General features: G+C 51.1%; 1 protein-coding gene and 1 long non-coding RNA gene across 10 annotated transcripts; one reads left to right on the top strand and one right to left on the bottom strand.

The window, feature by feature from the left end:
• Positions 1-710: 710 nt before the first annotated feature.
• On the top strand, positions 711-27,892 carry GLIPR2 (GLI pathogenesis related 2). 9 transcript variants are annotated; one of them, XR_013404576.1, is made up of 6 exons: positions 711-767; positions 11,717-11,825; positions 12,510-12,613; positions 14,851-14,928; positions 24,451-24,589; positions 26,356-27,892. XR_013404576.1 is itself a non-coding variant. In XM_077964993.1 (5 exons), the coding sequence occupies exons 1-5, from the start codon at positions 755-757 to the stop codon at positions 26,234-26,236; spliced, it is 315 nt and encodes a 104-aa protein (XP_077821119.1). In that variant the 5' UTR covers positions 711-754; the 3' UTR covers positions 26,237-27,892. The 9 variants fall into 9 exon arrangements, 7 of the variants coding, with proteins under 7 accessions (XP_077821119.1, XP_077821116.1, XP_077821118.1 ...); XR_013404575.1 differs by lacking the exons at positions 24,451-24,589; positions 26,356-27,892 and adding an exon at positions 21,500-22,373 and having other exon boundaries at positions 14,851-16,469; XM_077964993.1 differs by lacking the exon at positions 24,451-24,589 and having other exon boundaries at positions 26,226-27,892.
• LOC144334636 (uncharacterized) lies at positions 726-12,512 on the bottom strand. The gene is made up of 2 exons (XR_013404735.1): positions 12,163-12,512; positions 726-2,214 (listed from the first exon to the last, which is right to left on the bottom strand). It is a non-coding gene; the product is annotated as an uncharacterized LOC144334636 (long non-coding RNA).

Genomic DNA, 27,892 nt, shown 5'->3' with positions numbered 1-27,892 from the left:
GGGACGTGGGAAATCCCAGAACATGTTTGGGGGATGACAAGAAATCTAGTTTGACTGGAGTATGGGGAAAAGGTGGGGGCGTTGGGGAGACAGGTCTAGGGCCAGACTGCAGGGGTGGGGAACTGGCTTGGTCTGGGAGGCAATGAGGGGCAAGTGGACAGGTCAGAGGCGGCTGCGCTTCCACCCCGACTGGCAGTAGAGGGCGTGTCCTGGGAGAGGAGCGTCGCCCTCCCCGGACCAGCTGCCCTCCGGAGCCCGGGGTCACCGGAGATGGGGGCACACCCGAGATGGGGGCACACCCCGGGGCTGCGTGTGTCGGGTCAGGCCGCGGCAGGGAGAGGCCGCCCCCTGGTGGCGCCGGCCGGAACGCCCCTCGTGCCGCGACCGTGAGCCCCTCTGCCCTCGCCGCGCGTCGGCGCAGAGCAGCCACCCGGAGCCCAGCAGGCGCGGGCTTCCCCACGCGCCTCGGGAGGGGACAGCTCCAAGTGGGATCCAGGAGGCTTAAACCCTGCGGCCGCATCCGGGGAGCCCTCGACAGTCGCGGCGCTGCTTCCCCGGGGCGAGCTCTCCAGGCGGCCGGCGGGATGGCCCCGGGCGCCTCCGCCCTCAGCTGTCGCTCCTTATAAGGCGGGGGCCGGGCGGCGCCGGAGGAGGGGCCGCAGCATCAGCCCGGTTCTGGGCTCCGGGGCGGCGCTGGGCCGGGGGAGCGCAGTGCAGCGCAGCCGCCGGGAGCGAGGAGCGCGCGGAGCCGGCCATGGGCAAGTCAGGTGAGCCTGCGGGCGCGCCCGCTGAGGAATGGTTCGGAGCCCAGCGCTCCCGGACCTCGCCGTCTCCCTCGCCCGCCGCAAGCCAGGTCCTGGGGAGTGCGGGAGCCCGGGGTGCGGGTGGAGGGCGCGCGGGGGGAGCGCCCCGGCGCGGTTTCCGGGGAACCCGGGGGGGAAGGGGAGCCCGAGGAGGCCCCCGCCGGAGAACCGGGGATCGCGCCAAGAAGGGCTTCCCGACCCTGAGGGGCTGCGCGCCGCAGCCCGCCAAGGCGTGGCTTCTGCTTTGTTTCAGGAGGCCAGAGTTAGAGTTGGAAAAGTCACCAAAGTGTGACAACCGCTCTCGCTGCAAAGCATTTTGCCCCGCTCGGCTGTCCCGAGGACAACCCTGAGCATCCCCCTCATCTGTTTGTTGTTCCTCCTCTCCTGAGCACCCGCGCAGTACCGGGCTCCCCGTGTGCTAGACTCGGTCTGGCTCCCTTTCTCCTGGGGCACCCCATCCTCTCTACTGTGGCTGTCTGGATGAACTTTCTACAGCGCAGCTCTCCTCCTGTCGCTCCCTAACACCTTCCTCACCATTGTCCTCAGTGAAAGGACACACTCCAGTCCTGCCTTCAGGCCCCTGGGAGTGGGTCCCCACCCCTTACCTGCGCCCTACACTAGAGCTGTCCAGAGGCTGGTGCACAGGTACCTTTCCCTGGGTTTCCTTGCCGGGCGTTCACCACCCCCACTCTCAGCCTGAAAAGCCCCCCCACCCCACTAGGCTCAGCTGCTGGGCTGGAGCCCATCCGTGATTCCCCCTCCCCCGGGAGGGAGCGCCCAACCTGGTGTTTTCCTCGCTGCAGCCCTTCCTGCAGTGTGCCGGGGACAAGAGTTGAGCCACAGACCTGCTTCCCGCCGCCGGGTCCTCACCCCTGGCTGCCGGGGGCCGTGTTTATCTCAGCATTGCTCCTGCCTCACAGGAGGCTCTTAGGGAATAGCTGTGGGATTCAGAAGTCCTGCTTCATCCGGATTGTCCACCTCAGATGAGTAATGCTAGGTCCCTTCTAGGATCTGTCCTCCAAGATCTGGACTCAGGAGATGCCAGCGCTGGGAGCAAGTGGCTTTCCCTGGCCTTGGTCCTAACCAGCCTTCCTAGGCTGTAGAGGCAGGTCTGGCTTTCAGTCCTGGCCCAGTCAATCACTGGCTGTGTGATTCTGAGCAAGCCTCCTTCCCTCTGGTCCTCCCCGTCTGTACAGTGAGGGTGGCCGTATGAGCCCTGGGGTTCTTCACGGTATGGAAAGGTGATATAATGGGTTGCCATTTAGTTAACAGGATGACAGGTGGTGATGAGGCAAAAGTATGGCAGATGAGAGCAAGTCTTTCGAGATATCTACTTGGGAAATCAACTCCTTTCTCTGTAGATTCAGGAGAAAATCCACAAATTCCCTTAAGCTACTTTTTTTTTTCTTTCCTAGACAGAGTCTCGTTCTGTTGCCCAGGCTGGAGTGCAATGGTGCGATCTCAGCTCACTGCAACCTCCGCCTCCTGGGTTCAAGCGATTCTTCTGCCTCAGCCTCCTGAGTAGCTTGGGATTACAGGTGCGTGCCACCACGCCCAGCTAACTTTTGTATTTTTAGTAGAGACGGGGTTTCACCATGTTGGTCAGGCTGGCCTCGAACTCCTGACCTCGTGATCTGCCTACCTCGGCCTCCCAAAGTGCTGGAATTACAAGCGTGCCCAGCCTAGGCTACATCTTAATCAGTTGTTTCCAGTGTCTTATGTAAGGCATGGTTTTCCAGAACTGCTCATATTCAGCTGTGTGCCTATTCTTCTATCTGTCCGTCCCTTCCTCCATCTTTCCTTTGCACTGTCTAGCAGCTCTGTATCAAGCTGTGGACCCAGTGCTGGGGCGTGCATCCACTTGGATTGTGAAAGGAATACATAAAGCTATGTAGGGGATAGACAGGCACTATCTGGCTTGAGTAAGAGGTGGGAAATGATCCAAACCACAAGATAGGTGCTGGTGAAGGGCGGTGGGAGCTCAAGGTGAGGAGACTGCACCGCATGGGAGCCGGTGAGGGTTCCTGGAGGAGGTGGTCAAATCCCAGAGGGTCTTGGGAATTTAGACTTCATCTTACAGAACCTGGGGTGCCATGGAAAGGCACTGATCTGAAAGCAGCGGGACTAGAGCTTTGCCAGGGTGTAGGGTGGATCGGATGGATGGAGAGAAGGTGGAGGGAGAATGAGGGAGACTGCTGCAGTCACACAGACAGGAGATGATAGAGGCATCCAGGGCAGGATGGAGGCTGGAGAGGAGGATGGGATGGATTTGTGATTTGGTGGCCTTGGGCAGACTTGATGACAACTTACTGTGAAGCAGAGGGAAGGCTCAGAGGCCTGCACGACGGGGTGATGGCTTCTATGTCTGGAGATGCAGGGTTGGGCAGGTTTCAGAGGAAGATTACTTTTTACTCAGGAGAGGAGGGGGCCAGTGGCAGAAAGCAGGTTAGAACTGGTTGAGTCAGAGGCCACCTCCACCTCTAATACACACACATACACCCAGGGACCTTGCAGAATTCTGACCCAGGCCTTTCTCCCTCACAGTCAGGTGCATTGAATTTATCTCCCCCACCCCAACTGGAAAGCCGAGAGCCCCCAGAATAGTATTAATATCTGGCTCTCCTAGGGTCCCTAAAAGAAAATGACTTTTCTGGGTGACCCAGTGCCCAATGGGCCTTCAATGCAAGCCCAACCTTGAAGTTCCAGGCCATCAGCCCAGGGCTGCTGTCTGTGTCCACAGGGCAGGTGGCACTCACAGGGGCTCTGTGTGCTTCTGTAAAGACCATCATAAGGAATCCGTCCCTGCCCCTTCTGGGCCTCAGTTTCCTCCTCACTGCCCAGAAGCCAGTCTCTTTTTCATCATTAACCTCAGATACACCCCAGAGCTGCCTGGCATAACGGGCATTATTGTAAATCATCACACAGCTGGCACAGCTGAAATTCCAGAAGACGCTTGACCCAGTGCTCAAAGACTCCCGGGTCCTGCTCCCAGCCCTGGTTTCTCTGCTGGGACTTGGTGTGCAGCAAGTGTGGTGGGGAAGAGAAAGGCAATGACCGTGGGCTCAGTGGAAGCCTCCTGTCCCTAATACTGGTGACACCAATGATTAATCTTCAACTGCATCCCAGGCAAAGAGCTCAGTATTTTCTATGTTACCATATTTGTGACAGCACTGCCAGGCAGTTATTATCACCTCATTCTATAGATTTACAGAGGTTCAGTACCTTGCCCAAGCTCACACACTGACCAGTAAGCAAACCAATGAATTTGAACTCAGCTCTCTGACTCCCCTACTGTGTCCTGTCCTCTCTCCCACACTGACCACTTGCCCTGACACCCTGCTCCCTGCCAGCCTGAACTCTAGCCCGGTGGGGACTTCCGCGCAGCCTCCATCAGCTCTAAGAATATTAGTGTCCCTCCATCCACCTAGCACCAGAGGAAATCAGAGCAGACAGGCCTTTAGGGACCAACGAGCCCAGGAGTTTTCTACTGAGTAAGACCCTCAGGCCTCTGCAGGGAGAGGCTGTGTGGACCAGGCCAACCCCAGCAGTTTCATTTTCATCTGTTGCTTTTATTGAAGATTTCCTTCCAAGGAAGTGTTTCCCTGCTTTGAAGACATTATGAAAACCACAGATGTCATCCTTCCTTCACACACAGATGGGGAACCTGGGGCCCAGAGGGGCAGGGATGTGCCTGAGTGACAGTAGGCAGGCAGGGCTGGACAACAGCTGCCTCCCCTTCAATTACAACCACTTTCTATGGAGAGGGACAGCCTAGGGGAGGCTAATGCTTGAGGGGAGGGGATGCCTTGTTCCCGTAAGCAATTGAGCAACTCCTCATAGACATCATTCTTGCCATTTGGGAAAGAGGAAGCAATATGTAAAGTGGAAAGTGTGGGAGATTTGGAGCGGGGGAGGGGGTAAAGGGAGGGGTATTCTTACACCCAGCTCTAATATGGACTCTGTGTGGCCTTGGACAATCCGCATGTCCCCCACCATCCAAAGAGCCCAGTTTCCTCATCTGTAATGAAGAGAGGAATCCTGTCCCGCCTTCACTGTGCTGAAGTGCGAACCTCATTCATTTGTTCACTCACTCATTCACTTGGCAAATAGCCAAGCTCAGAGGGGCTGAAAAAGGCCATCAAACGTCAATGTAAAGGCAGGACAGGAGGGGACCTGACCCGGAAGGAGCAGGAACAGGTTCTTCCAAAGCCGAAGCCCAAAAGCTTTCTGTCCCTGTCCAATGGTAATAATAATAATTACAGTTGGCATTTAATAACTGTTCGTTATATTCCAGAACAGTTCGAAAGCATTAACATAGATGAACTCATTTCACCCTCACTACACTGTCCACTGCACTACACTAGGCTGTAGTGAGGGTTAAATACTGCTGCTCCCATTTTATGTATGGGGAAAGGAGGCACAGAGTGTTGAAGCAGCGTGTCCAAGATCGCATGGCCAATACCAGGCAGAGCGGGGATTTGGCTGTTGAAATTCCCAGAACCGGCTTAAAGAGCAGGAGTTACCCAGCTGAAATCCGTTCTTTATTTTTTCCTTAAACTGCCAACTTTTTATTCTTTCTTCCTGATAAACAAGCAAAACCAGCTTTGCCCCCAAGGTGGAACCAGGTTTCTTTCCAGCGTTTTGCCAAGGGGGCGGAGGGGCCTGTTCACAGTTCCTGCCCTGGGCCCTGACAGTCACCGGCTCTTTCATGAGGAGCCTGGAGAGGGCCCAGGAGTGAGTCAGGCTGGGCTCAGGGAGGCCTCGGGAGAGGAGGAAGATGCTGAGGGAAGAGCCTGTCTCAACCAAAAGTTTAAATGGTAGAGGAGAGGCGTACACCTCAGAATCTTTTTTTTTTTCTTTTGAGACAAGGTCTTGCTCTGTCACCCCAGCTGGAGTGCAGTTGTGTGATCATGGCTTACTGCAGCCTTGATCTCCTGGGCTCAAGGGATCCTCCCATCTCAGTCTGGGACCACAGGCGTGAGTCACCACGCATGGCTTTTTGTTTTGTCCTCAGAATCTTTACAGAGCCTCCAGCAGTAGAGGCTTGGCCTCCAGAAGGACCTTCCAGAACCCAGTGCAGTCCCACCTAGGACATCTATACCCTCCACCCCAGCAGAGACAGCTCAGCCCCTTCCCTCAGCCCTGGGGAGCCGGGCCCAGGAAGCTCCTGCCTCCTTTTAGCAGCTCTGACCTTTCTTTTAAGCCCCAAGTCTGGCACCCTGGTAACCTGCACTCCACAGTCCCTGGTTTCCCCCGGGACCCCTCAGCCAGGTGTGCTGGAAAAGGGCTTGGCACGGAGGAGGCTCTTGAGAAGTCTTCGTTCTTCTCTTCTCTTCCTTCCTCTCCTTTGCTCAATTCAGAGATCTGAAGGCAGCTGCCACCCCTGTCTATTTTCTTCTACTGCTTTCCTCAGCTGTCCTCGAGTCTGATCCCCCTCCCAGGCCTCCTCAGTCACCCCGTCTCTTTCCGTCATTCCCTTTGTCTCCCGTGACCCTGAGGAGGGATGGGGGCTTAGGACAGGGCTTTGCATAGGATCTGGACTAGTTGTGGCAATTTGGGCGGGTAACTTCCCTTCTCAAGCCTCAGTTTCCTAATTAGAAAGAAAAAAACATGGGTAAGGCCATGGCAGCTCCCACAGAAGATGGCAAGAAATAAGATCATGCGTAGGCCCAGCACATGCCCAGAGAGTGGGAGAAAGCAGGCCTGGGATGGGTGGGCCTGCAACTTCCTCCGACCTCAGGCTTGGCACTCTGAGGCCGTGTGGACTTTCCAGCCTCAGTTTACCCTCCTACACAATGAGGACGTCATCCCTGCCCATCCCCCATCGTAGGGTGGCTGGGAGGGCTCTCCCTGCCTAACTGGGAGGTGGACAGCTTTTCTCTAACTTTTTTCTCCTTATGTTTATCTGTATTCTTGGGTTTTTCTCGGTGGGGGTGGGGTGTGCTTCTTGCTAGGTGTGGCTGCCACTGATAACTTTGCCTCCCTGGGGCGGCAGCCCTCTCAGAGGAGCCACCTGGGCTAGGACTGGTTGCCTCGGTGGGAGGGGACTCCTGGGGCTGCCCAAGGTGTGGTTGCCAGGAGTGGTGAGAGAGGGCTCCCCGCCACCGATTACCAGAAAGGCCTCCTGGCCGCTTCCAGAGAACCCTGGCTCAGGGGCCTGGCACTGGCGGACACAGTGCCTAGCTGCAGCTTCTGGGCACTGAGCTTTGCTTGGACACAGGAACTTTCACTTTTGTTTCTTTTTACTTCCCACATTCTGGGAGTGCAGTGACCTAGTTTTTAGCAGCCTTATATGTCCCTCTCTGCCAAGGAAACTTAAGGGCCTCCAGCATTATGGGATCCAGTGCAAACTGACCCCAGCACTCAGGCTGCCTTTCAACTGGCTTCCCCTTAGCGAGCCACCCACTCCCCTGTCTCCCCCTCCTCTTCAGAGCCCCAGGATACACGTGGTCCCTTCACCCTGGCTCTTCCTCTGCTGTTTGCCTCCTCCATTCATGCTTCCTGAGCCAGGAACACCTCCTCCAGGGAGCCCTCCTTTCCCTGACGCATCTGTGGTCACCACTGCACGTGCCACTCAGCCTCATGCATCTTCCGTGGTGTCCCACGAGACCCACCGGGGCCTGTCCGGGACATGGGAGCTAGAAGGGACTTTAGGATGGGCCTGGACAACCCTGCCACTCGGATGGGGACCCCCGTCACCTTGGCAGTGTCACCTATATGGGCCCTTGCCTGCACACGCACTCGTTCTGATCAGTGTCTCCTGAGAGAAGCTTGTTTGGGAAACTCCTGCACGTCTGGGGTCAGTTGTTCATCTTGTCTCCTCTCTCTCCTACCCCAGCGGGATGTTATAGGATCTCAGGATTGGAAGGGACTTGAAGGTCCTCTGACTCAGGGCCTGAGACCCTCCAAGAGGGGCTCACCTGCTTGAATTCCTTCAGTGGCAGAGAGCTCACTACCTTGTGAGGTAGCTCCTTTAGGTCGTCAGAAGCTTTAACTAGGAAAGATCTTTCTTAGACTGAGCTGAAATCTGTCATCCTGCCTTTCTACCCACTGAACCCAGCTTTCCCTCAGGGCCCCAGAATTCATCAGGGGCCTCCAGTGTGTCCTCCAGATGCTGATCCTCTCCAGGCTGAACATTCCCCATCCTTGTACCAATTCCTCGTTAAACCCCCTTTCCAGCCTCAACACACCTCAAATCACCACTGTCTCTTGCACAAAGCAGGGACCAGGCCGGGGAAGCAGCCCATGGCCCAAGAACCCTTGGGTTCCCGGCGGCCATGCTACCCAGCTAACTCTTCTTAAACTGGTCAATGAGACCCCCAGCGGGGTCCCATGAGTTGCCATCGCCCCTGGCATTTCCCTGTGAGATATTCTTTAAAAGCCTCTCTGACTCCTTATCCCAAATACCACATTAACATGCTAACCCTGAAATCTTTTTATCATGGTAAAAATGCATAATATAAAATGTATCATCTTCACCATTTTTAAGTGTGCAGTTCTGTAGAGTTAAGTATATTTACATTGCTATGCACCAGAGCCCCACAGCTTTTTCATATTGCCAAACTGAAACTCTATACACGTTAAACAACACCTCTGGCTTTTCTCCTCTCCACCGCAGACCTGAAATCTTTGTTTTTCCTATTGACAAGGGCTTGGTCCGCCTGTTGGCCAGGAAGTCCTGATACTTCAGGTTGTAGCTCCGCCCTCTGCCTTAACGCCTGTCCCCATGATCAGTTTCCACCTCCAGGTCTCCCCACCTCTGCCTGGTAACCGAAACCTCACAATCCCGGGGTTCAGAGCCCCCATATCCCTGCCCTGCCCACATTACTGTGACTGGACCTCACTGGACAGCCTTAATGAGCCCAAGTTCTAGAGCTTGGTCCACGTACTCTTTATCTAACAGTCTACTTCCTCTTTCTCAGAAGGCCCGTGGACAGCTCCACCATGCAGGTGTGACCTGCAGTTACCTTCCCCTCCTGGGTCTGTAGCTCCTGGGTCTGCAGCCCCCAAACCCCCTGAAGGCAAGCCCTGGGTCTTCTTTCCCTTACGTCCCCTCAGAAATTCCATGGGATTTGACTTGAGGGCCCAGGAGACATGGGAGATCTGGCTATGAGAAAAGGGACGAGGACTCCCTGTTGCATCATCTCCTCAGCCTTGGGTGAAAGGCAGCAGAGTAGGAGAAAGGCACTGGTGAAGGTGACCTGGGGTAGAGGAAGAGCGTGGCACTTCCTTTATGGTTCACACCCTTCCTGCCACTACCCACAGCCAGTCTTTGAGGGACAGGCTGTGGCCTGATGGGACCAGTTCAGCAGAAGGGCCTTCTGTGGCCCTCACTCAGAACCCATCCAACTCACCCCCATTTCCACAGAAGGGAACTCTCAGATTCCTGAGTAAGGTGCTCGGTGTCTTCATCATAGCCTGGCTGGCTGGCCCCTGTTCAGACATTTCTGGGGCCTCATATTGGGAGTTGCCTCCTTCCTGATCCCATGTTAGGTTAATCTCCAAGTTCCTTTTGCATCTATGCTTACCTGCATCTTGACACCTATCACATGGCTAGTGTCTGTTTACAAGGCTGCCTGCCTTCTGTATGTGAGCTCTTTGAGAGCAACATGTGACTGACTTGTCTCTGGACCCTTAGCACACGATATGGGACATGGCATAGGGGAAGCACTCAGAGAGCAGATGAACAGGTAAATGGAGGATAGATGAATGGGCCTTGGATGAATGGTAGATGTATGGATGAATGATGCTGGATGAATGGGTAATGTTAGATGGATGACAATGTTGCATGGATAGATGTATGGAAGATATTAGGTGGATGGGTGGATGGATGGAGGATGTTGGATGAATGGTGGATGGACAGATGAATGGAAGATATTGGATGGATGGATGGAGGATGGTGGATGGATGGATGGATGGATGGATGGATGGATGGATGGATGGGGATCATTTCAGATCCAAATTGGTATGGCTTCTGTTCACTATTGATCTGGCTTGCTTTTGGCTTCACCTACTTATTCTCTCCCTAACCACAGCCTCCTTGACTTTGCCCTTTCTGAGATCATGACCTAATTGGGCATGGGCTTCACCTCTTCCCCACTGCAGCCCTGGGCCTGCTGATCATACCACTCACCCTCCCACCACCTCCACTTTCTTTGCTACACTCTTCTCCTATTCTGTGTCTTAGTCCATTTTCTGCTGCTATAAAAGAATACCACACACTGGGTAATTTATTAAAAAACCGTTTATTTGGCCCACAGTTCTGGAGGCTGGGAAGTCCAAGAGCATGACACTGGCATCTGATGAAGCCCTCATGCTGCATTATCCCATGGAAAAGCAGAAGGGCAAGTAAGCAGTCAAGACAGGGAGAAGGCTGGGCCAAACTCATTCTTTTACCAGGAGCCCAGTCCTGTGAGAATGCCCTCTAATCACCTCTTAAAGATCTCACTCCTCAACACTGTTACACTGACAATTAAATTTTAGCATGAGTTTTGGAGGGGACGTTCAAACCAAAGCATTCTGCCCGTGGCTCCCCAAAACTCATGTCCTCCCCACATACAAAATATATTCATTCCATCCCAATAGCCCCAAGTCTTAACTTGTTCTGGCACCAACTCAAAGTCCAAAGTCTCATCTAAATTAGATACAGGTGAGATTTAAGGCACAATTCACCCAGAGACATATTCCTTCCAGCTGTGAGCCTGTGAAATCAAAACAACTTATCTACTCCAAAATACAGTGGTGGGACAGGCATAGGATAGACGTTCTCATTCCAAAAGGGAGAAATAGGAAAGAAGGTAACTGGTCCCAAGTAAGTCCACAACACAGTAGGGAAAACATTCAATCTTAAGGCTGGAGAATAATCCCCTCTGATTCCATCTCCTGCCTCCTGGGCACACTGGGTGGGAGTTGGGCCCCAGGGCCTCAGGCAGCCCCACCCCCAAGGCTTAGGGCTGTCCGGCTTCAGCTCTCTCAGGTCGAAGCCTCATGCTTTCAGCCTTCCCAGGCCCATGTTACATGCTGGTAGCTCCACAGTTCTGGGGTCTTGGGGTGGCTGCACTTCTGCAGCTCCATTAGGCACTGTCCTAGTGGGGACTCTGCGGTGGCTCTGCCGCTGCAGTAGGTTTCTGTGTGGGTTGTCTGATTGGATGACACCCACCCACGTTGAGAGTGGATCTTCCCCACTCAGACTCACACACCAGTCTCCTCTGGAAACACCCCTACAAACACACCCCAAAATAATGCTTTACCAATTCTCGAGGTATTCCTTAATTCAGTCAAGTTGGCACCTAAAACTCACCCTCACACTCTGCTTCCCCAGGGCTGTCCTTCCCTTGTCTCTTTGTCTGTCCCTCTGTCTCCTTGGCTTCACCCACCCAGCATAGGTGCCTTCCTCCCCAGCCAGGAGGCCTCTTTCTGGACTCCCAGCTCTGGCCCATTCCAGTCCCCTCTGCTCTCCCTAGATCCAGCCTGAGATACCCGGTCTCCTTCAGATATTTTACTTCCGAAGTCCTATTGCTGACTGTCCAGGTCCCCAAATCTGCTCTGTGTTTCTGTGCATCCTCCACTTAGCAGCCAGCAGGGTCTCTGAGAAACACATGGAGCTCACTGCCCTGCTCCCTTTCAGTGGCTTCCCCATTGCCTTGGATAAAGACCCAAATCCCTAACATGGCCCATAAGGCCCCACATGATCCATGGGCTTTAGATGTGCAGAGATATGGAGCACAATGCCAGGTAAGGTGAGCAGTGGCGTGGAGCAGGGCCACTTGGCTGGGGTGCCAGGTGTTGGAGGGGAGCAGCAGCCCATCCACATGGCCTGAGGTTTGAGCTGGGTGTTGCTTTCAGCATGCCATTACACTTTTGGTGAGTGTTTTCTCTGCACTGAGCCGTTCTCCATTTTGCAATCATTCCAGCTTCCAAACAGTTTCATAATGAGGTCCTGAAGGCCCACAATGAGTATCGGCAGAAGCATGGCGTCCCCCCACTGAAGCTCTGCAAGAAGCTCAACCGGGAGGCTCAACAGTGAGTCCCCTAGCACATCCGGGTGACTTGGGCCCTTCATGTGCCACTGCTGCAGTCACAAAGGGGCCCTGTGGCCAGGCACAGTGGCTCACACCTGTAATTTCAGCACTTTGAGAGGCCGAAGCGGGCGGATCACCTGAGGTCAGGAGTTCAAGACCAGCCTGGCCAACATGGTGAAACTGTCTCTACTAAAAATACAAAAATTAGCCAGGTGTGGTGGTGGGTGCCTGTAGTCCCAGCTACTCGGGAGGCTGAGGCAGGAGAATCGCTTGAACCCGGGAGGTGGAGGTTGCAGTGAACCAAGTGAACCAAGTAAACCAAGATCATGCCACTGCACTCCAGCCTGGGTGACAGAGTGAGACAAGATCTCAAAAAAAAAAAAAAAAAAAGGTTAGGGGGGCCCCACATGGTTTCGGGGACCAGGTTTTGGGATCAGATACAACCACACTTGAATAACCACTCTGTCACTCTCCTGAGCAGGTCCCTTTGTTCCTCTGAGCCTCGACTTGCTCCTCTGTGGAATGGGACTGCTGGGAGGCTCAGCAGTCATGCAGGAGTGGTGTTCCTCTAGCTCCTCTGCGAGCCCTGGGCAGGGAAGGAAACTCAGCCACACTAGCTTGGGGCACATACTTTGGGGGTTCTCTGAACTGCACCTGCTCTGAGGAGGCACTGTGGACTCTGCAGGTATTCTGAAGCCCTGGCCAGCACGAGGATCCTCAAGCACAGCCCAGAGTCCAGCCGCGGCCAGTGTGGGGAGAACCTCGCATGGGCATCCTACGATCAGACAGGTGGGTCACATTTTCAGCTTCTCTCCTCTCTGTGGGAGTTGGAAGAAGGACAAGTCCTCCTCAAATGCCTCCTGGCTCCAGCACCCTCGCGGTGTAGCCACAGGCCTAGGAAAGGAAAGGAAAACCAGAGCTCTCTGAATCTGCTCCCAGGCTGACTTCAGTTCACCACAAGGTCTCTGATGGCTGGCTCAGTGCCAGGCCTGTGCCGGGTGCCAGGGACACAGAGATGAGTCAGACTGACCAGGCCCCCACTTTCGGAGAAGCTCCCCGGCCAAGGAGTGGGGGCTGGGGAGACAGACCGCTTTTGTACAGAATCTCAGCCTGATTCTGTGGGCACCAGAGCATCCCCAGCTACCGAGAAATGTTATTTTCTTCCCGAGAAATTTTACTTTCCTACTGTACTGGTGATACACTACCAGTAGTGCTGGTGTATTACTTTTGTAATAGAAGAAAAGCAATAGAGCTTTTTCCATTTTGGAAAAAAAAAAAATAATGGAAAAGACAACGTCTCCATGCAAGGTCTCAATCTGGAATGATCCCACCGCGCTGCCCGGACATTCTTGAGCTTTCTGACCCTCTGACCCTGACAGCCCTGATGTGGCTTTTTAGGAAGAATATTGGAGAGCTATCTGGATCTCTGAAGCTTTCTCCAAACACCAGTGGGAGAATGACTCACTCCCTCCCCCGCCTCACATTCCTGGGAGTTCCCCCGAGTGCTCTTGGTTTCCCTAGGGCAGCCTAAGCCAGGGCTCCTGTGCAGCATGGTCCTTGGCACCCCCACTGGGAGGCATGTGTGAGCTCCTGGGGAACCCCCTACTCACCCCTCCCTCCGAAGCTGCGCCCTCAGCCTGCAGGCTCCTTCCCAAGCCCAGGCTGTGGCCCTTGATGGGCCCCGGGAGAAGGGCATAGGACAGGAAGGTGGGCATTCAGGAGACACGGTCCATCCCAGCCTTGCATGGGCTCCCTTGGGAGCCTTAAGCAGGTCCCTCCCTCCTCTGCCCCCAGTTTCCCGTCTCTACAAAGAGGGGGTTGGGTAGGTGGTCTCTGAGCCAGTGGTTCCCTACTGTGTCCGCACATTGGAATCTTTTGTGAAACTTTAAAAAAAATACCAGGCCAGGCACAGTAGCTCATGCCTGCAATCCCAGCACTTTGGGAGGCCGAGGCAGGTTGATCACCTGAGGTCAGGGGTTCGAGACCAGCATGACCAACATGGAGAAACCCCATCTGTACTAAAAATACAAAAATTAGCCGGGTGTGGTGGCGCATGCCTGTAATCCCAGCTACTCAGGAGGCTGAGGCAGGAGAATCGCTTGAACCCGGGAGGCGGAGGTTGCTGTGAGCTGAGATCATGCCGTTGCACTCTGGCCTGGGCAACAAGAGCAAAACTCTGTCTCAGAAAAAACAAACAAACAACAACAACAAAAAATGCCTGAGTCTGTCCTCCAGAGACAGACACAGTTGGTCTGAGGAAGGACCCAGGCATTAGTATTTGTTAAATGCTCTCCAGGTGAGGCTGATGTGTGGAACATGAATCAGCAGTAGCATCTGGGAGCAGAAATGCAGAATCCTAGGTCCCTCCCTAGACCTACTGAATCGGAATCTGCCCGTTAACAAGATTCTTGCACACATTTGAGACTGACTGCTCTGAGGTCCCCACTCCTGGCTCTGGCCGGGAGAGCATCAGCTCCCAGGGAAACGCCTGCCCATATGAACACCTGTGGGAACGGTGGATGCCCCAGGTGAGGGCCCTCCTGCCCACAGTGGAGATCCTTGGCTTACCAGCCTGATTGTCTTTCCAACTATGGATGTTTCAAGAGCTGCACATGGGGTGAGATAACAGTATAGTCTCCTAGAAACTCGGAGCATCATCAGAAGGCCCTTGCAGTGTATTGCCTTCAAACTTTTCATTGTACTGAGACCCAGAGAGGGAAGGCTTTGCCCAGGATTACACAGCAAGTCAGTGTGTGTGGGTTGGGGGGGGATAGGTGCAGGTTCCCTGACCCCAGGCCAGTGCTCTTCCCAGCCCCTCAGAAGGCCCACTCTTCAGCCTGGCCATGCTCATGGGCAGGAGTCCCTAGGAGTCTGCAAAGCAGCATCCAGGATGCATCAGCTGACTGGGGCTTTCTCAGATGTCTAATTGCTGGATAGGTGGCTTGGGGCTAATGGGAGGAGATGCAGGCAATAGGGAGTGGGTGGATTTTGTGGCTGAGTTTTAGAACAATGTCATTTCCACACAGGAAAGGAGGTGGCTGATAGATGGTACAGTGAAATCAAGAACTATAACTTCCAGCAGCCTGGCTTCACCTCGGGGACTGGTGAGTGGCAGGGTCTCACCAGGGGCCTGGCCCTGGGCAGCAATGCAGGTTGGGTGTCTGACTTCAGAGACGAACCAGCCCTCTAAAAAAATCAACCCTTTCCTTCCTGTTTAACCTCTTCCATGTTTCTCTGGATTGACCTTGACCACAAACCAAAGCTCTCCTTTTCCCATTACATCTCCAGCTTCCCCCTGCTACGTGCTCTGCTCCCTCTGTGAGCCCCCAGCTGCTGAATCCTGCCCCATCAGCTCAGAGCTCTTCCCATTCCTGGAGTGTGTCATAGGAGACTGGATTTCCAAAGCTGCTTGGAGCTTCATTCCTGAACTGGTCACCTTGTGTCTAGTCTTGTTTTCTGCCATCCATCCTGCTCTCCAGCAGCCTCAATACTTCTAAAATTGTCTCTGCCCCTGATGCTCTCCTGATTCAATTGTCATGGCTCCCTGGGGCCATCAGGAGAAGGCTCAAGCTGCTGGCACTCCTCCCTCCACACCCCACACCCTTCCCCCACCCTCGCGGTCTCCCTGGCTTTCTCCCTTCCCCTTTCTGCTCTAGTTTGCAGTTGAGGAGCTTGGGGTGCAGAGAACCTGGATCTAGTCTCAGCTCTGGCACCCTTTGCTGTGTGGACTTGAGTCAATTCCTGTCCCCTCTTCCCAGGGGAGAGGGAGAAGGTGGCTTCTAAGGGATATCCTGAGAGCTGGTGATTCAAGTGTAGGGAGGAACCTTCCGTGCGTCCATGTTCCCTTCCCATAGGCCTCCCCTGACAAAAGCTCCGGGCAGCCGCCCTGTGCCCCAGGGTCCCTCTGGGCAGCCGCCCTGTGCCCTGGGCTCCCTCTGCCTTTTGCTGGGCTCACCAGTCTCCTTGTCTTTCCTCAAAACCGACTCAGAGCCGCCTGGGGCCCAGGATGGTGTTAGAAGGGGGCGGGAGTTTCTCTGACCAGAAGGCACCAGGAAAACAGAGAAAGGGACTCTGCTCACCTCGTTCCTCCTACCCCATCTGTCCCACCCACAAGTAGAGCCTTGAGGCCTTCCACCCTCTAGAGGGGTGCTCCAGAAGCAGGAAGTGACAGGTTCTCAGCGCCAGTCACCGTTTCCTGTGGTTTGCTGCCTGCCCTTCAGGGTGGGGGTTTCTGCAACCATGTTGTGTTGCGTTGTTCCTGGGACTCTGGGGCAGAGGCAGAAGCATCTGCTGAGGCATTCCTCCCCTCCATTAACCCCTGCAGGACTCCAGGCCGGGCTGGCAGGGCTTTGAGTGTGAACAGGTGATTCTAGGGCAAGGATATCTAAGAGTGTGGGGAGGGACCAGTAACAAGTTCCTGCTATTGATTAAGGATGTGTAGGCAGGACCTTGTCTTCTTTTAATAGAGATGATGTCCAGAAGACTTCTTATTTCATAGCTTCTGGGTTTGCTTTTCCCATGAGCAAGATTCTTGAGCAATCGGACACGTGTCCGAGCAAGTTATTAACTAGCACTGTGTGTGTGTGTGTGCACCACGTGGTAATTAGAAAGTGCCTCCACAGGCCGGGCGTGGTGGCTCACACCTGTAATCCTAACACTTTGGGAGGCCAAGGCGGGTGGATCACCTGAGGTCAGAAGTTCAAGACTAGCCTGGCCAACATGGTGAAACCCTGTCTCTACTGAAAATGCAAAAAAAAAAAAAAAAAAAAAAAAGCCAGGTGTGGTGGCAGGTGTCTGTAATCCCAGCTACTCAGGAGGCTGAGGCAGGAGAATCACTTGAACCTGGGAGGCAGAGGTTGCCGTGAGTGGAGATTGCCCACTCCAGCCTGGGCAACAAGGACGAGACTCTGTCTCAAAAAAAAAAAAAAAAAAAAATGGGGCTTTATTCTACCCATTTTGGAGAGGAAGAAACTGAGGCCTAGAAAAGGGAAGCAGCCTTTCTCATGCCTTCTGTCCCTGATATGATGCTTTTTCCACCACTCCCACTCCAAGACAGGACTCTCACAAGAGTCAGAGCCCAACTTTCCATGATCACTGACTACTCATTTCACTCATTGCCCTACACCTCCCATCCCTAAAGAGGAAAATCCCAGAGCAGCCAGCCCTTGTGCTGTTCCAGGTACCAACAGGCAGTGCCTGGGGGCAGACAGAGCCTGATCCTAAGACAGGAATGAGATTTTGGGTGGTGTCATACTGGGGGCTTGCAAGACCCTTAAAGATCTTCATGCCCATCCTGCCTCAGCCTCCCCCAGACCCTGTCTGCAACTCCTCCTTGCTGCATCTCTGTTCATGGATTCCCTGACCTGAGTCCTTGTTGTAGGTGAAAGAGCCTTTGAAATACCCTTTGGCCAGGTGCAGTTGTTCACACCTGTAATCCCTACACTTTGGGAGGCCGAGGCAAGCAGATCATTTGAGGTCAGGAGTTCAAGATCAGCCTGGCCAACATGGTGAAACCCCATCTCTACTAAAAATACAAAAATTAGCCGAGTGTGGTGATGCACGCCTGTAATCTCAGCTACTCGGGATGCTAAGACACGAGAACTGCTTGAATCCTGGAGGTGGAGGTTGTGGTGAGCCAAGATCCCACCACTGCACTCCTGTCTGGGTGACAGAGTGAGACTGTCTCCAAAAAAAAAAAAAGAAAGGAATACCCTATAATCCAACCCCACCCAGGCCAGCATCTTGTGATGAAGGATGCTGGTCAGTCACTGCAGTGTGCTGAGTGAAGAGAAATAATATCTTATCATTACTTTGATATATTCTGTTTAAATTATATTATGTTTATTTATGTTTTATTATGTATGCTTATTCTGAATGAATTTTATATATATATATATATATATATATATATATATATATATATTTTTTTTTTTTTTTTTTTCCTTTGAGACAGAGTCTCACTCCATTGCCCAGGCTGGAGTGCAGTGGCGCAATCTTGGCTCACTGCAACCTCTACCTTCCAGGTTCACGCAATTTTCCCACTTAGCCTCCTGATGAATAATATTTTTATATGATATGAACATTGGGAGCTATCGAAGGTGAAAAGTTTTCTTTCCAGCCCTGACCCCTAGCACTTTCACTCCCAAGAGACAACCAGAGATACCAGTTTCCTGTGAATCATTCCGGAGTTATCCTGTGCTTACGCCAGCGTGTGTGTATAAATGTTCTCTTCCCTTTTCTGCACTCTGGTGTCAGAGTATATGACCTGTTTTATGCTTGTCAGAGAGTGTGCCATATCATACAAAAAGTGCTCGTTCATTCTTTCTTACCTCTGCACATTATTCCCTTGCGAGGATATACTGTGACATATTTAGTGTGTTTTTCAAAGATATATTCTAGGAAGTTTGATTCACAGCAGGAAAGAAGATGTCATCCCTTTAGGAAAAACAAAAAGGAACCTTCGTTAGTGGACTAGAGTTAGCAACCAGTGTGTATTTGATGGTTGCTAAGGAAGTTGTGTCATTTACTTCATCTCTGAATACCCATAGCTTAATTCCCTCTGTGCAGACAGAAACCACCCCCTCAAGAAAAAAGATTGCTTAGCCTCATCAGCTTGGAAAAGGCTGCCACAGGCACTTGTGCTGCTGATGTGCACTTTGTGTCTAATTATTTTCTTGGCAACCAGTGGATAAATGGCAGCTTCTTCCTTTTCTGGGAGACAGAGAGAGTGGGAGGGTCAATGGCCCAAGCATGTGGTCTCCTGTGAGAGCAGGCTAGTGTAAGAAAGGACTTGAGCCTTTGGAAATGGCTGTAGAAGTAGGGACACCAGACTGCCGAGAGCCTGGAGCTGTGACCCAAATGTATGAAGAGCCAAGGGCAAATAGGCAAGCAGTCTTTATCCTCTATTCTGGGTGGAAACCACAGCTTATTAAACAGCAGTTAATACAAGTTTAAAGATAGTGGCAAATATGCATAATTGTACTTAGGGTTTGTTTTCTTTTCATTCTTCAATTGTATCATGTCAACTAGATTCGTGTTTACATTTGATTATTTTCATAAACAATTTAGTAACTTTCAGTCCTCTGCGAATGCAGACAAATAAATTATAGCTAAATTTTTTAATGTTTTAAATGGCCAGGCATGGTGGCTCATGCCTGTAATCCTAGTGCTTTGGGAGGCCAAGGCAGGTGGATCACTTGAGGTCAGGAGTTCAAGACCACCCAGGCCAATATGGCGAAACCCCATCTCTACCAAAAATACAAAAATTAGCTGGGTGTGGTGGTGTGCACCTGTAATCCCAGCTACTCAGGAGGCTGAGGCAGGAGAATCACTTGAACCCAGGAGGTGGAGGTTGCAGTGAGATGAGATCATGCCACTGCACTCCAGCCTGGGCAACAGAGTGAGATTCTGTCTCAAAAAAAAAAAAAAGTTTTAAAAGAAGTTTAACTATAGGGGAAAAAATAGAATTTAATCCACAAACATTTATTTCAGTCCTTACCATATACAGGATGCAATGGGAAGCACCGACTTTGTCTCTTCCCTAAAGAATTAGAAGAGTGTGGACACCAGTCTCTTCCCCTCTCTCCCACTTTTGTTTTTTAATTTTTTAGTAAAATAGGCTAGATGTGGTGACTTATGCCTGTAACTCCAGTACTTTGGGAGGCCAAGGCAAGAGGATCCCTTCAGTCCAGGAGCTCAAGACCAGCCTGGACAATATGGCAAGATCCCGTCTCTACAAAAAAATGTAAAAACTAGGCCGGGCACCGTGGCTCATCCCTGTAATCCCAGCACTTTGGGAGGCTGAGGTGGGCGGATCACCTGAGGTTGGGAGTTCAAGACCAGCCTGGGTGACAGAGCGAGACTCCATCTCAAAAAAAAAAAAAAAAAAAAAATTAAAAATTAAAAAACTAGCTGGGTGCAGTGGCATGTGCCTGTGGTCCTGGTTACTCAGGCGGCTGAGGTAGGAGGTAGGAGGATTGCTTGAGCCAAGGAGGTTGAGGTTGCAGTGAACCACGATTGCACCACTGCACTCCAGCCTGGGCAACAGAGTGAAGCCATGTATTAAAAAAAACAAAAAGAAAAAAAAAAAATTGTGGTAAAGCATATATAACTGAAAATTTACCATTTTAACCATTTTAGGTGTACGATTCAGTGGCATTAAATACATTTACACTGTTATGCAATCATCACCACCATCCAGCTCTAGAATTATTTTCATCTTCACAGATTAAAACTCAGTAACCCTTAGACCAGGGGTCCCCAACTCCTGGGCGGTGGACCTGTATGGGCCCATGGCCTGTTAAGAACTGGGCCGCACAGCAGGAGGTGAGCAGTGGGCGAGTGAGATTACTGCTTGAGCTCCGCCTCCTGTCAGATCAGCAGTGGCATTAGATTCTCATAGGAGCACAAACCATATTATGAATTCCTCATGCAAGGGATCTAGGTTGCGCACTCCTTATGAGAATAAGTTTCATCTGGAAACCATCCCCACCCACCCCACCCCAACCATTGTTCTGCTTTTGGTTTTAACTATTCTAGCTACCTCATATAAATGGAATCATACAGTATTTGTCCATTTGTGTCTGGCTTATTTCACTTAGCTTCATGTTTCCAAGGTTTACCCATATTAGAGCACGTGTCAGAATTCCTTTTTATTTTATTTTGTTTGAGAAGGAGTCTCACACTGTTGCCCAGGCTGGAGTGTAACGGCCTCATCTTGGCTCACTGCAACCTCTGCCTCCCGGGTTCAAGAGATTATCCTGCCTCAGCCTCCCAAGTAGCTGGGATTACAGGCACCCGCCATCATGCCCAGCTAATTTTTTTTTTTTTTTTTTTTTTGGTAGAGATGGGGTTTCACTATGTTGGCCAGGCTGGTCTCGAACTCCTGACCTCTTGATCTGCCCACCTTGGCCTCTCAAAGTGCTGGGATTACAGACGTGATCCACCACACTCAGCCTCCTTTTTATTTTTTTATTTTTTATTATTTTGAGATGGAGCCTCACTCTGTCGCCCAGGCTGGAGTGTAGTGGTATAGTCTTGGCCCACTGCAACCTCTGCTTCCCAGGTTCAAGCGACTCTCCTGCCTCAGCCTCCCAAGTAGCTGGGGTTACAAGCACCCACCACCACACCCAGCTAATTTTTGTATTTTTAGTAGAGACGTGGTTTTACTACATTGACCCAGCTAGTCTCAAACTCCTGACCCCAGGTGATCCACCCCCCTTAGTTTCCCAAAGTGCTAGGATTACAGGCATGAGCCACTATGCCCGGCCTCAGAATTCCTTTTTAAAGCTGAATAATATTCTATTATACACACACACACATATATACATATATATACACACATATATACATATATATATATATATATATCCCACATTTTGCTTATCCTTTCATTTGTTGATGGATACTTGGGCTGTGTGACTTTATGGGTTTTTTTTTTTTTTTTTTTTTTTTTTTGAGATGGTGTCTCACTCTGTTACCCAGGCTGGAGTGTAATGGCACAGTCTTGGCTCATTGCAACCTCCGCCTCCCAGGTTCAAGCAATTCTTCTGCCTCAGCCTCCCCAGGAGCTAGGATTACAGGCGTGCGCCACCATACCTGGCTAATTTTTCTATTTTTAGTAGAGATGGGGTTTCATCACGTTGGCCAGGGTGGTCTCGAACTCCTGACCTCAAGTGATCCACCCACCTCAACCTCCCACAGTGCTGGGAAAACAGGCGTGAGCCACTGCGCCCGGCCGGGCTGTGTGACTTTGGGCCAATCATTTAACCTCTCTGCTGGGAGCATGGGTGTATAAATATCTGAATCCCTGCTTTCAGTACTTTTGGGTATATACCTAGAAGTGGAATCGCTAAGTCACATTGCAATTCTATGTTTAATTTTTTGAGGAACTGCCGTACCGTCTTCCAGAGCAGCTGTGCCATTTTACATTCCCATCAGCAGTGCACAACAGTTCCAGTTTCTCCACTTCCTTGCCAAAACTTGTTATAGTCTATTATTTTTGTTTCTGTTTTTTATAATAACCATCCTACTGGGTGTGAAGTGGTTGCCCTTTTTCTTTCTTAACCACCCTATGGGAATCTTAGCTACTCTCATCATGATTTTCCTCCTCCCTCCCTCCCTCTGTTTCTTCCTTTCTTCATCAAATATTTATTGAGCATCTACTATGTGCCAGGCCCAGTGCTAAACACTAGGTGTATGGTGATCAGTAAAACAGATGTGGCACCTGCCCTCATATAGCTTGCTCAATCATAAGCCAGATATTTAGGAGAGAGCAATCTCTTCAGTGTTGCTTTAGCAAATGAATGTTATCCTGTGACACAGAAAACAAATGTCTCATTGATCTCTGTAAATGCTAAACCATAAAGATGGAAGAGATGAACACCCTGCCTCTATTCCCCAACAAATAAGAATTTATGCGAGGCACGGTGGCTCACGCCTGTAATCCCAACACTTTGGGAGGCTGAGGCAGGCAGATCACTTGAGATCAGGAGTTTGAGACCAGCCTGGCCAACATGGCAAAACCCCATCTCTACTAAAGATACAAAAATTAGCTGGGCGTGGTGGTACTCACCTGTAGTCCCAGCTACTCAGGAGGCTGAGGCACGAGAATCACTTGAACACAGGAGGCAGAAGTTGCAGTGAGCTGAGATCGTGCCACTGCACTTCAGCCTAGACAATAGAGTGAGACTCTGTCTCAAAAAAAAAAAAAACCTCAAGCCTGTAATCCCAGCACTTTGGGAGGCCGAGACGGGCGGATCACGAGGTCAGGAGATCGAGACCATCCTGGCTAACGCGGTGAAACCCCATCTCTATTAAAAAAAATACAAAAAACTAGCCGGGCGCAGTGGCGGGCGCCTGTAGTCCCAGCTACTCGGGAGGCTGAGGCAGGAGAATGGCGTAAACCCGGGAGGCGGAGCTTGCAGTGAGCTGAGATCCGGCCACTGCACTCCAGCCTGGGCGACAGAGCCAGACTCCGTCTCAAAAAAAAAAAAAAAAAAAAAAAATTTATGATCATTGAGCAAGGAATGCATTACAGCATCAACTCTTTGACTCCCAAATGGGAGGAGATTTGGAAGCTAAGCTATATTCGTAGCTTGAAAAGACCAGAGAGGAAAGGACAGGCAGTCTGAGAAATGGGAGACTGATGCTAATAGGGCTCAGCAAGACCTGGTGGTGTCTGGAGCTGGAGCAAGTAGCTTGAAAAGGAACTGAGATGTTTGGCTCAGAGCAGAAGGATTTGAACGAGGCTGCAATGTGTCGAAATCTCAAAAAGCTCAAAACATAGAAGGCTGTACTTCCAGTGAAGGCAGTACTGGAGTCCGAGATGGATCTTCTATATTACTTTTATTCATCGATTCCACTCATTCTTTCAAACGTTTATTTTACACTTTCCATGTGCCAGGTTATGCCAAGGTACTGGGTGTATTTTGGTGACTAAAACAAACTTGGCCTCTGCCCATATGGACTCATAGTCTGGTGAAGGAGCCAAACAGTAAACAAATAATCAAGCAAATGCATCACACAAATGGGAAGAATGGTATGTAGGGGAAAAAAACAGTGTGGTAAGAATGTCTTGGGAGGGAGATGTTCAGTAAATTAAAGGGTGTTTACAGGCTGGGCATGGTGGTTCACACCTGTAATACCAAAACTTGGCTGGGCCAAGGCGGGTGAATCACCTGAGGTCAGGAGTTCAAGACCAGCCTGACCAATATGGTAAAACCTGTCTCTACTAAAAATACAAAAATTAGCCGGGCATGGTGGTGTGCACCTGTAATCCTAGCTACTTGGGAGGCTGAGGCAGGAGAATTGCTTGAACGCAGGAGGGAGAGGTTGCAGTGAGCTGAGACCATACCACTACACTCCAATCTGGGCAACAGTGAGACTCCGTCTCAAAAATAAATAAAAGGGTGTTTGCAAATGACTTCTTTGAACAAGTGATATTTAGGCTAAGACCAAGGGACAAGAAGTTGTTGGTCATCAGAAGAGTGTTTTGGCCAGGCGTGATGGATCATACCTGTAATCTCAGCACTTTGGGAAACCAAGGCAGGAGGATCACTTGAGCCCAGGAGTTCAAGATCGGCCTAGGCAACATAGGGAAACCCTGTCTCTACAAATATATGTAATATGTGTGTGTGTGTGTGTGTGTATATATATATTATATATATATATATATATATATATTTTTTTTTTTTTTTTGAGACCTAGTTTTGCTCTTGTTGCCCAGGCTGGAGTGTAGTGGCACCATCTCGGCTCACCATAACCTCGGCCTCCTGGGTTCAAGTGATTCTCCTGCCTCAGCCTTCCTGAGTTGCTGGGATTACAGGCACATGCCACCGCGCCTGGCTAATTTTGTATTTTTAGTAGAGATGGGTTTCTCCGTGTTGGTCAGGCTGGTCTCGAACTCCCAACCTCAGATGGTCCACCCATCTTGGCCTCCCAAAGTGCTGGGATTACAGGCATGAGTCATGGTGCCTGGCTTTACAAATAATTTTTGAAAAATGATCTGGCAGTGGCAGCATGTGCCTGTGGTCCCAGCTACTCAGGAAGCTGAGGTGGGAGGGTCTCCTGAGCCCTGGAGGTAGAAGCTGCAGTAAGCTATGATCGCGCCACTGAACTCCATCCAGCCTAGATGACAGAGATCCTGTCAGAAAGAAGAGAAGAGAAGAGAAAAAGAGAAGAGGAAGGGAAGGAGGGAAGGAGGGAGAGAAAAAAGAGAAGAAGAAAGAAGGAAAAGAGAAGAAAAAAATGTGCAAGGGCTCTGTGGTGGGACACACCCTGGTGTGTTCAAGGAATGGAGAGGAGGCCACTGCACCAAAGGATTCACTTTCATTCTAGGTGGACTGGGGCTCGAGTGAAGGACTGTTAAGCAGGGAAGTAAACAGATATGATTTATATCTCAAAATGGTCACTCTGAATACTAAGTAGAAAATGAGGCTCACACCTGTAATCCCAGCAGTTTGGGAGGCCGAGGTGGGCAGAGCACCTGAGGTCAGGAGTTCAACACCAGCCTGGACAATATGGTAAAACCTTGTCTCTACTAAAAATACAAAAAAAAATAAAATAAAATAGCTGGGCGTGGTGGCGCATACCTGTAGTCCCAGCTACTCAGGAAGCTGAGGTGGGAGGATCACTTAAACCCAGGAGGCAGAGGTTGCAGTGAGCTGAGATCATGACACTGCACTCCAGCCTGGGTGACAGAGTAAGACTCCGTCTCAAAAAAAAAAAAAAAAAAGAAAATGAATTTGAGGGGCCAAGGTGGACGCCATAGAACCAGTCAGGAGGCTATTGCAATGGTCCATGTGAGAGAAGTTTGCAGTTGGGACCAAGGGTTTGGGAGTGGGTGGACCTGAGATGCATTTTAGAGTTGGATTCTTCAAGACTGAATGCTAGGTTGTTGTGGGGGAAAGGAAGGAGAGGAAGGAATGCAGACTCCCCGTGGCAGTGTGTGCACAGAGGTACCGCTGATGGAGATGGGAGGACTGGGAGAGGAATAAATCTAGGGGGACAAAAACTGGGAGTGAGGTTTGGAAAGGTTAAATCTGAGATGCCTATGAGTCATCCATGTGGAAATGTCCAGTAATTAGTTATGTCTGGAACACAGAGCAGAGATTTGAGCTGGAGAAATAAATTTGGGAGCCAGGGAAAGACGAAATTCCCTAAAGAGAGCTTAAAGGGAAAAGAAAAAAGCCCAGGATTAAGCCCTGGGAAGTGCAGGTCCTTCAATATCTATAAGTGAGGGTGAGGAGGAGGAAGAGGAGGCAGTGAGACAGGAGGAATGGCAAGAGACTGTGGCATCCTAGAAACCAAAAGGGGGAGGGGTGCCTTGAAAAGGAGAAGAGTAGGAAGTGTTCATCAGGTGTCCAGTAAGATGAAGACAAAAGGGGATCACCGGAGAGCTTTGAGATTGCAGCTTGGGGACAGAGTTAGACACAGGCACTAGGTAAAGTGGCATCCTAATTGTTGGGGCCACTGGGCTTTGTCATGATCTCTGGGAGACTGTTGGAAGGTGGTGAGGTGGGTAAGGTCAGTGTGGCTGATGGAAAGGACCTGCTTTAGAAGTCAGGCAGTCTGGCCAGGCACGGTGGCTCACGCCTGTAATCCCAGCACTGGGAGACTGAGGCAGGTGAATCACCTGAGGTCAGGAGTTCGAGACCATGGTGAATCCTTATCTCTACTAAAAATACAAAAAAATTAGCTGGGCGTGGTGGCATGCACCTCTAGTCCCAGCTACTTGGGAGGCTGAGGCAGGAGAATCACTTGAACCCAGGAGGCGGCGATTGTAGTGAGCCAAGATCACGCCACTGCACTCTGGCCTGGGCGACAGAGCGAGACTCCATCTTGGGAAAGAAAAAAAAAGAAGTCAGGCAGTCAGAGCGTTTTGCCTCTCCTTTCCCTGCAGGGGGTCTGTGAAGACCATGCTAACCTGAGCCTGGCAAGATGGTACAGGGGTTCAACAATCCCTTGCCACATCCTTCTTCAGGCTCTGCTAATTCAGCCGTGTCCCTCTCCCTCTGCCCGTTCCCCTGCAGGACACTTCACGGCCATGGTATGGAAGAACACAAAGAAGATGGGCGTGGGAAAGGCGTCCGCAAGTGACGGATCCTCCTTTGTGGTGGCCAGATACTTCCCAGCAGGGAATGTTGTCAACGAGGGCTTCTTCGAAGAAAACGTCCTGCCACCAAAGAAGTAACTTGTTAAATGTAATGGGAAGGTGGCAGACTTAAGAACGTGGATATGAAGTGCCTAGAACAACCAAAACCCGGCTGTGCGTCTGTCCCTGTGGGTGTATGTGCTTGTGTGTGTGATGCATGTGAGTGTTTCTGGTACACACACTTGGGCATACAGTTCTGCTTGAGCTCATTCTTACTACAGGAGTGAGCAAAGGAAGCGTTTATCCCGATCTCGTTACCTAGACCACGATTATTTGGATTGGGGGGAGGGGGGAATCCGTTTTTTAAATTTTTTGTTATTTTTAAGCAAACTTCTTTTGTACTTTTCTTACTTCTAATATCCATCCCTGGACTTTTGTATTCCAAATGTTTGTGATGCTGAGAAGTGAAGTTCATTTTATGTGATCTTCATGCGCCGTAATCTACTTTTGGTAGATAATTAAGATTATTAAACCCTCATTTAAATGTGACATAAAATACAGCTTTAAGCACGTAAATATAAAGCAGCTTCCATCAGGAACATGGAGCAGGCAGGGGCTCCATTTTACAGAATTACTGAGATTTCTCAGTTGTAAAACATGATGTCATCCTGCGTGCCTTCTGGAATTCTCCAATGGGGTCGCCAAAGAACAAATGGAGAAAAAAAGCTTTACTTCCTTGCATTCTTCTACCTTTAAATAGCAAAGTACCACTACCACCACCTCTTGTCCCCTTCCCTCTTTTCTTAAACTTCTGGCATTTCAGAGCTCAGCAGGCTACCCCTGGTTTCTGGAGAGTTGGGCTAGGCCTGAAGCTCTCCCTCCCCCACCTCTGCTAGGCAGCCCAGGCCTGGGCTGGGAGACAGCCCCTCACCCTGCCTGGGCTCTTGGCCAAGCAGCCTTGGATGGATGAAGTCAGAGAGGTGGAGTGAGGGTGAGTTTACTCAGAGCCCCCAGAGGAAGCCCTCCACCCTCTGCCCTCCCCCCACACAGGGCGGGAGCCCAGGCCTGTTCCTGGCAGCTGTGGCTGCAGCTGTGCTGCTGCTCCCTCCTGGAATGTGCGACAAGCCCAAATGTTCCAGGGAGATGGCCGGGGTAGGGGGCTTAGAAATGCTAATATGGTTCTGTGTTTTGCCTGAAACGATACCAGGTTCCCCTGAATAGCAACTTTACAAGGTCCATGTGGGAGGGACCAACCCAGATGCCCTGCCAAGTGTCCCTGAAACCATGGCAGCTCCGTCTGTCAAGATGGCAGGGGCGGGAGTGAGGGGGCTGCTGGCTTAACCGCAGGCATCTGGGCAGGCCAGTCCTCAAAGCAGCTCCTGAGGGTCTGTATTGCACTGTGACCAGTCTCAAGCTATGCCTCTAATTTCGCCGGGGATATTGACTAGGAAGACAATAAAATCTTTTTCTTTGTG

The sequence above is a fragment of the Macaca mulatta genome, chromosome 15, assembly GCF_049350105.2.
Source record: "Macaca mulatta isolate MMU2019108-1 chromosome 15, T2T-MMU8v2.0, whole genome shotgun sequence".
In the NCBI taxonomy this organism is placed as follows: Eukaryota; Metazoa; Chordata; class Mammalia; order Primates; family Cercopithecidae; genus Macaca; species Macaca mulatta.
The sequence above is the reverse complement of the archived record's forward strand: the minus strand, read 5'-3'. Positions and strand labels throughout refer to the sequence as shown.

What these genes read in the sequence shown, in the direction of transcription:
- GLIPR2 (XM_077964990.1), top strand. Translation starts at nt 796, where the DNA reads ATGGTTCGGAGCCCAGCGCTCCCGGACCTCGCCGTCTCCCTCGCCCGC. An exon ending in CCTCGCCCGCCGCAAGCCAG is followed by an intron (nt 854 to 11,716) that starts GTCCTGGGGAGT and finishes CAATCATTCCAG; the next exon opens with CTTCCAAACAGTTTCATAAT. An exon ending in GGCATCCTACGATCAGACAG is followed by an intron (nt 12,614 to 14,850) that starts GTGGGTCACATT and finishes ATTTCCACACAG; the next exon opens with GAAAGGAGGTGGCTGATAGA.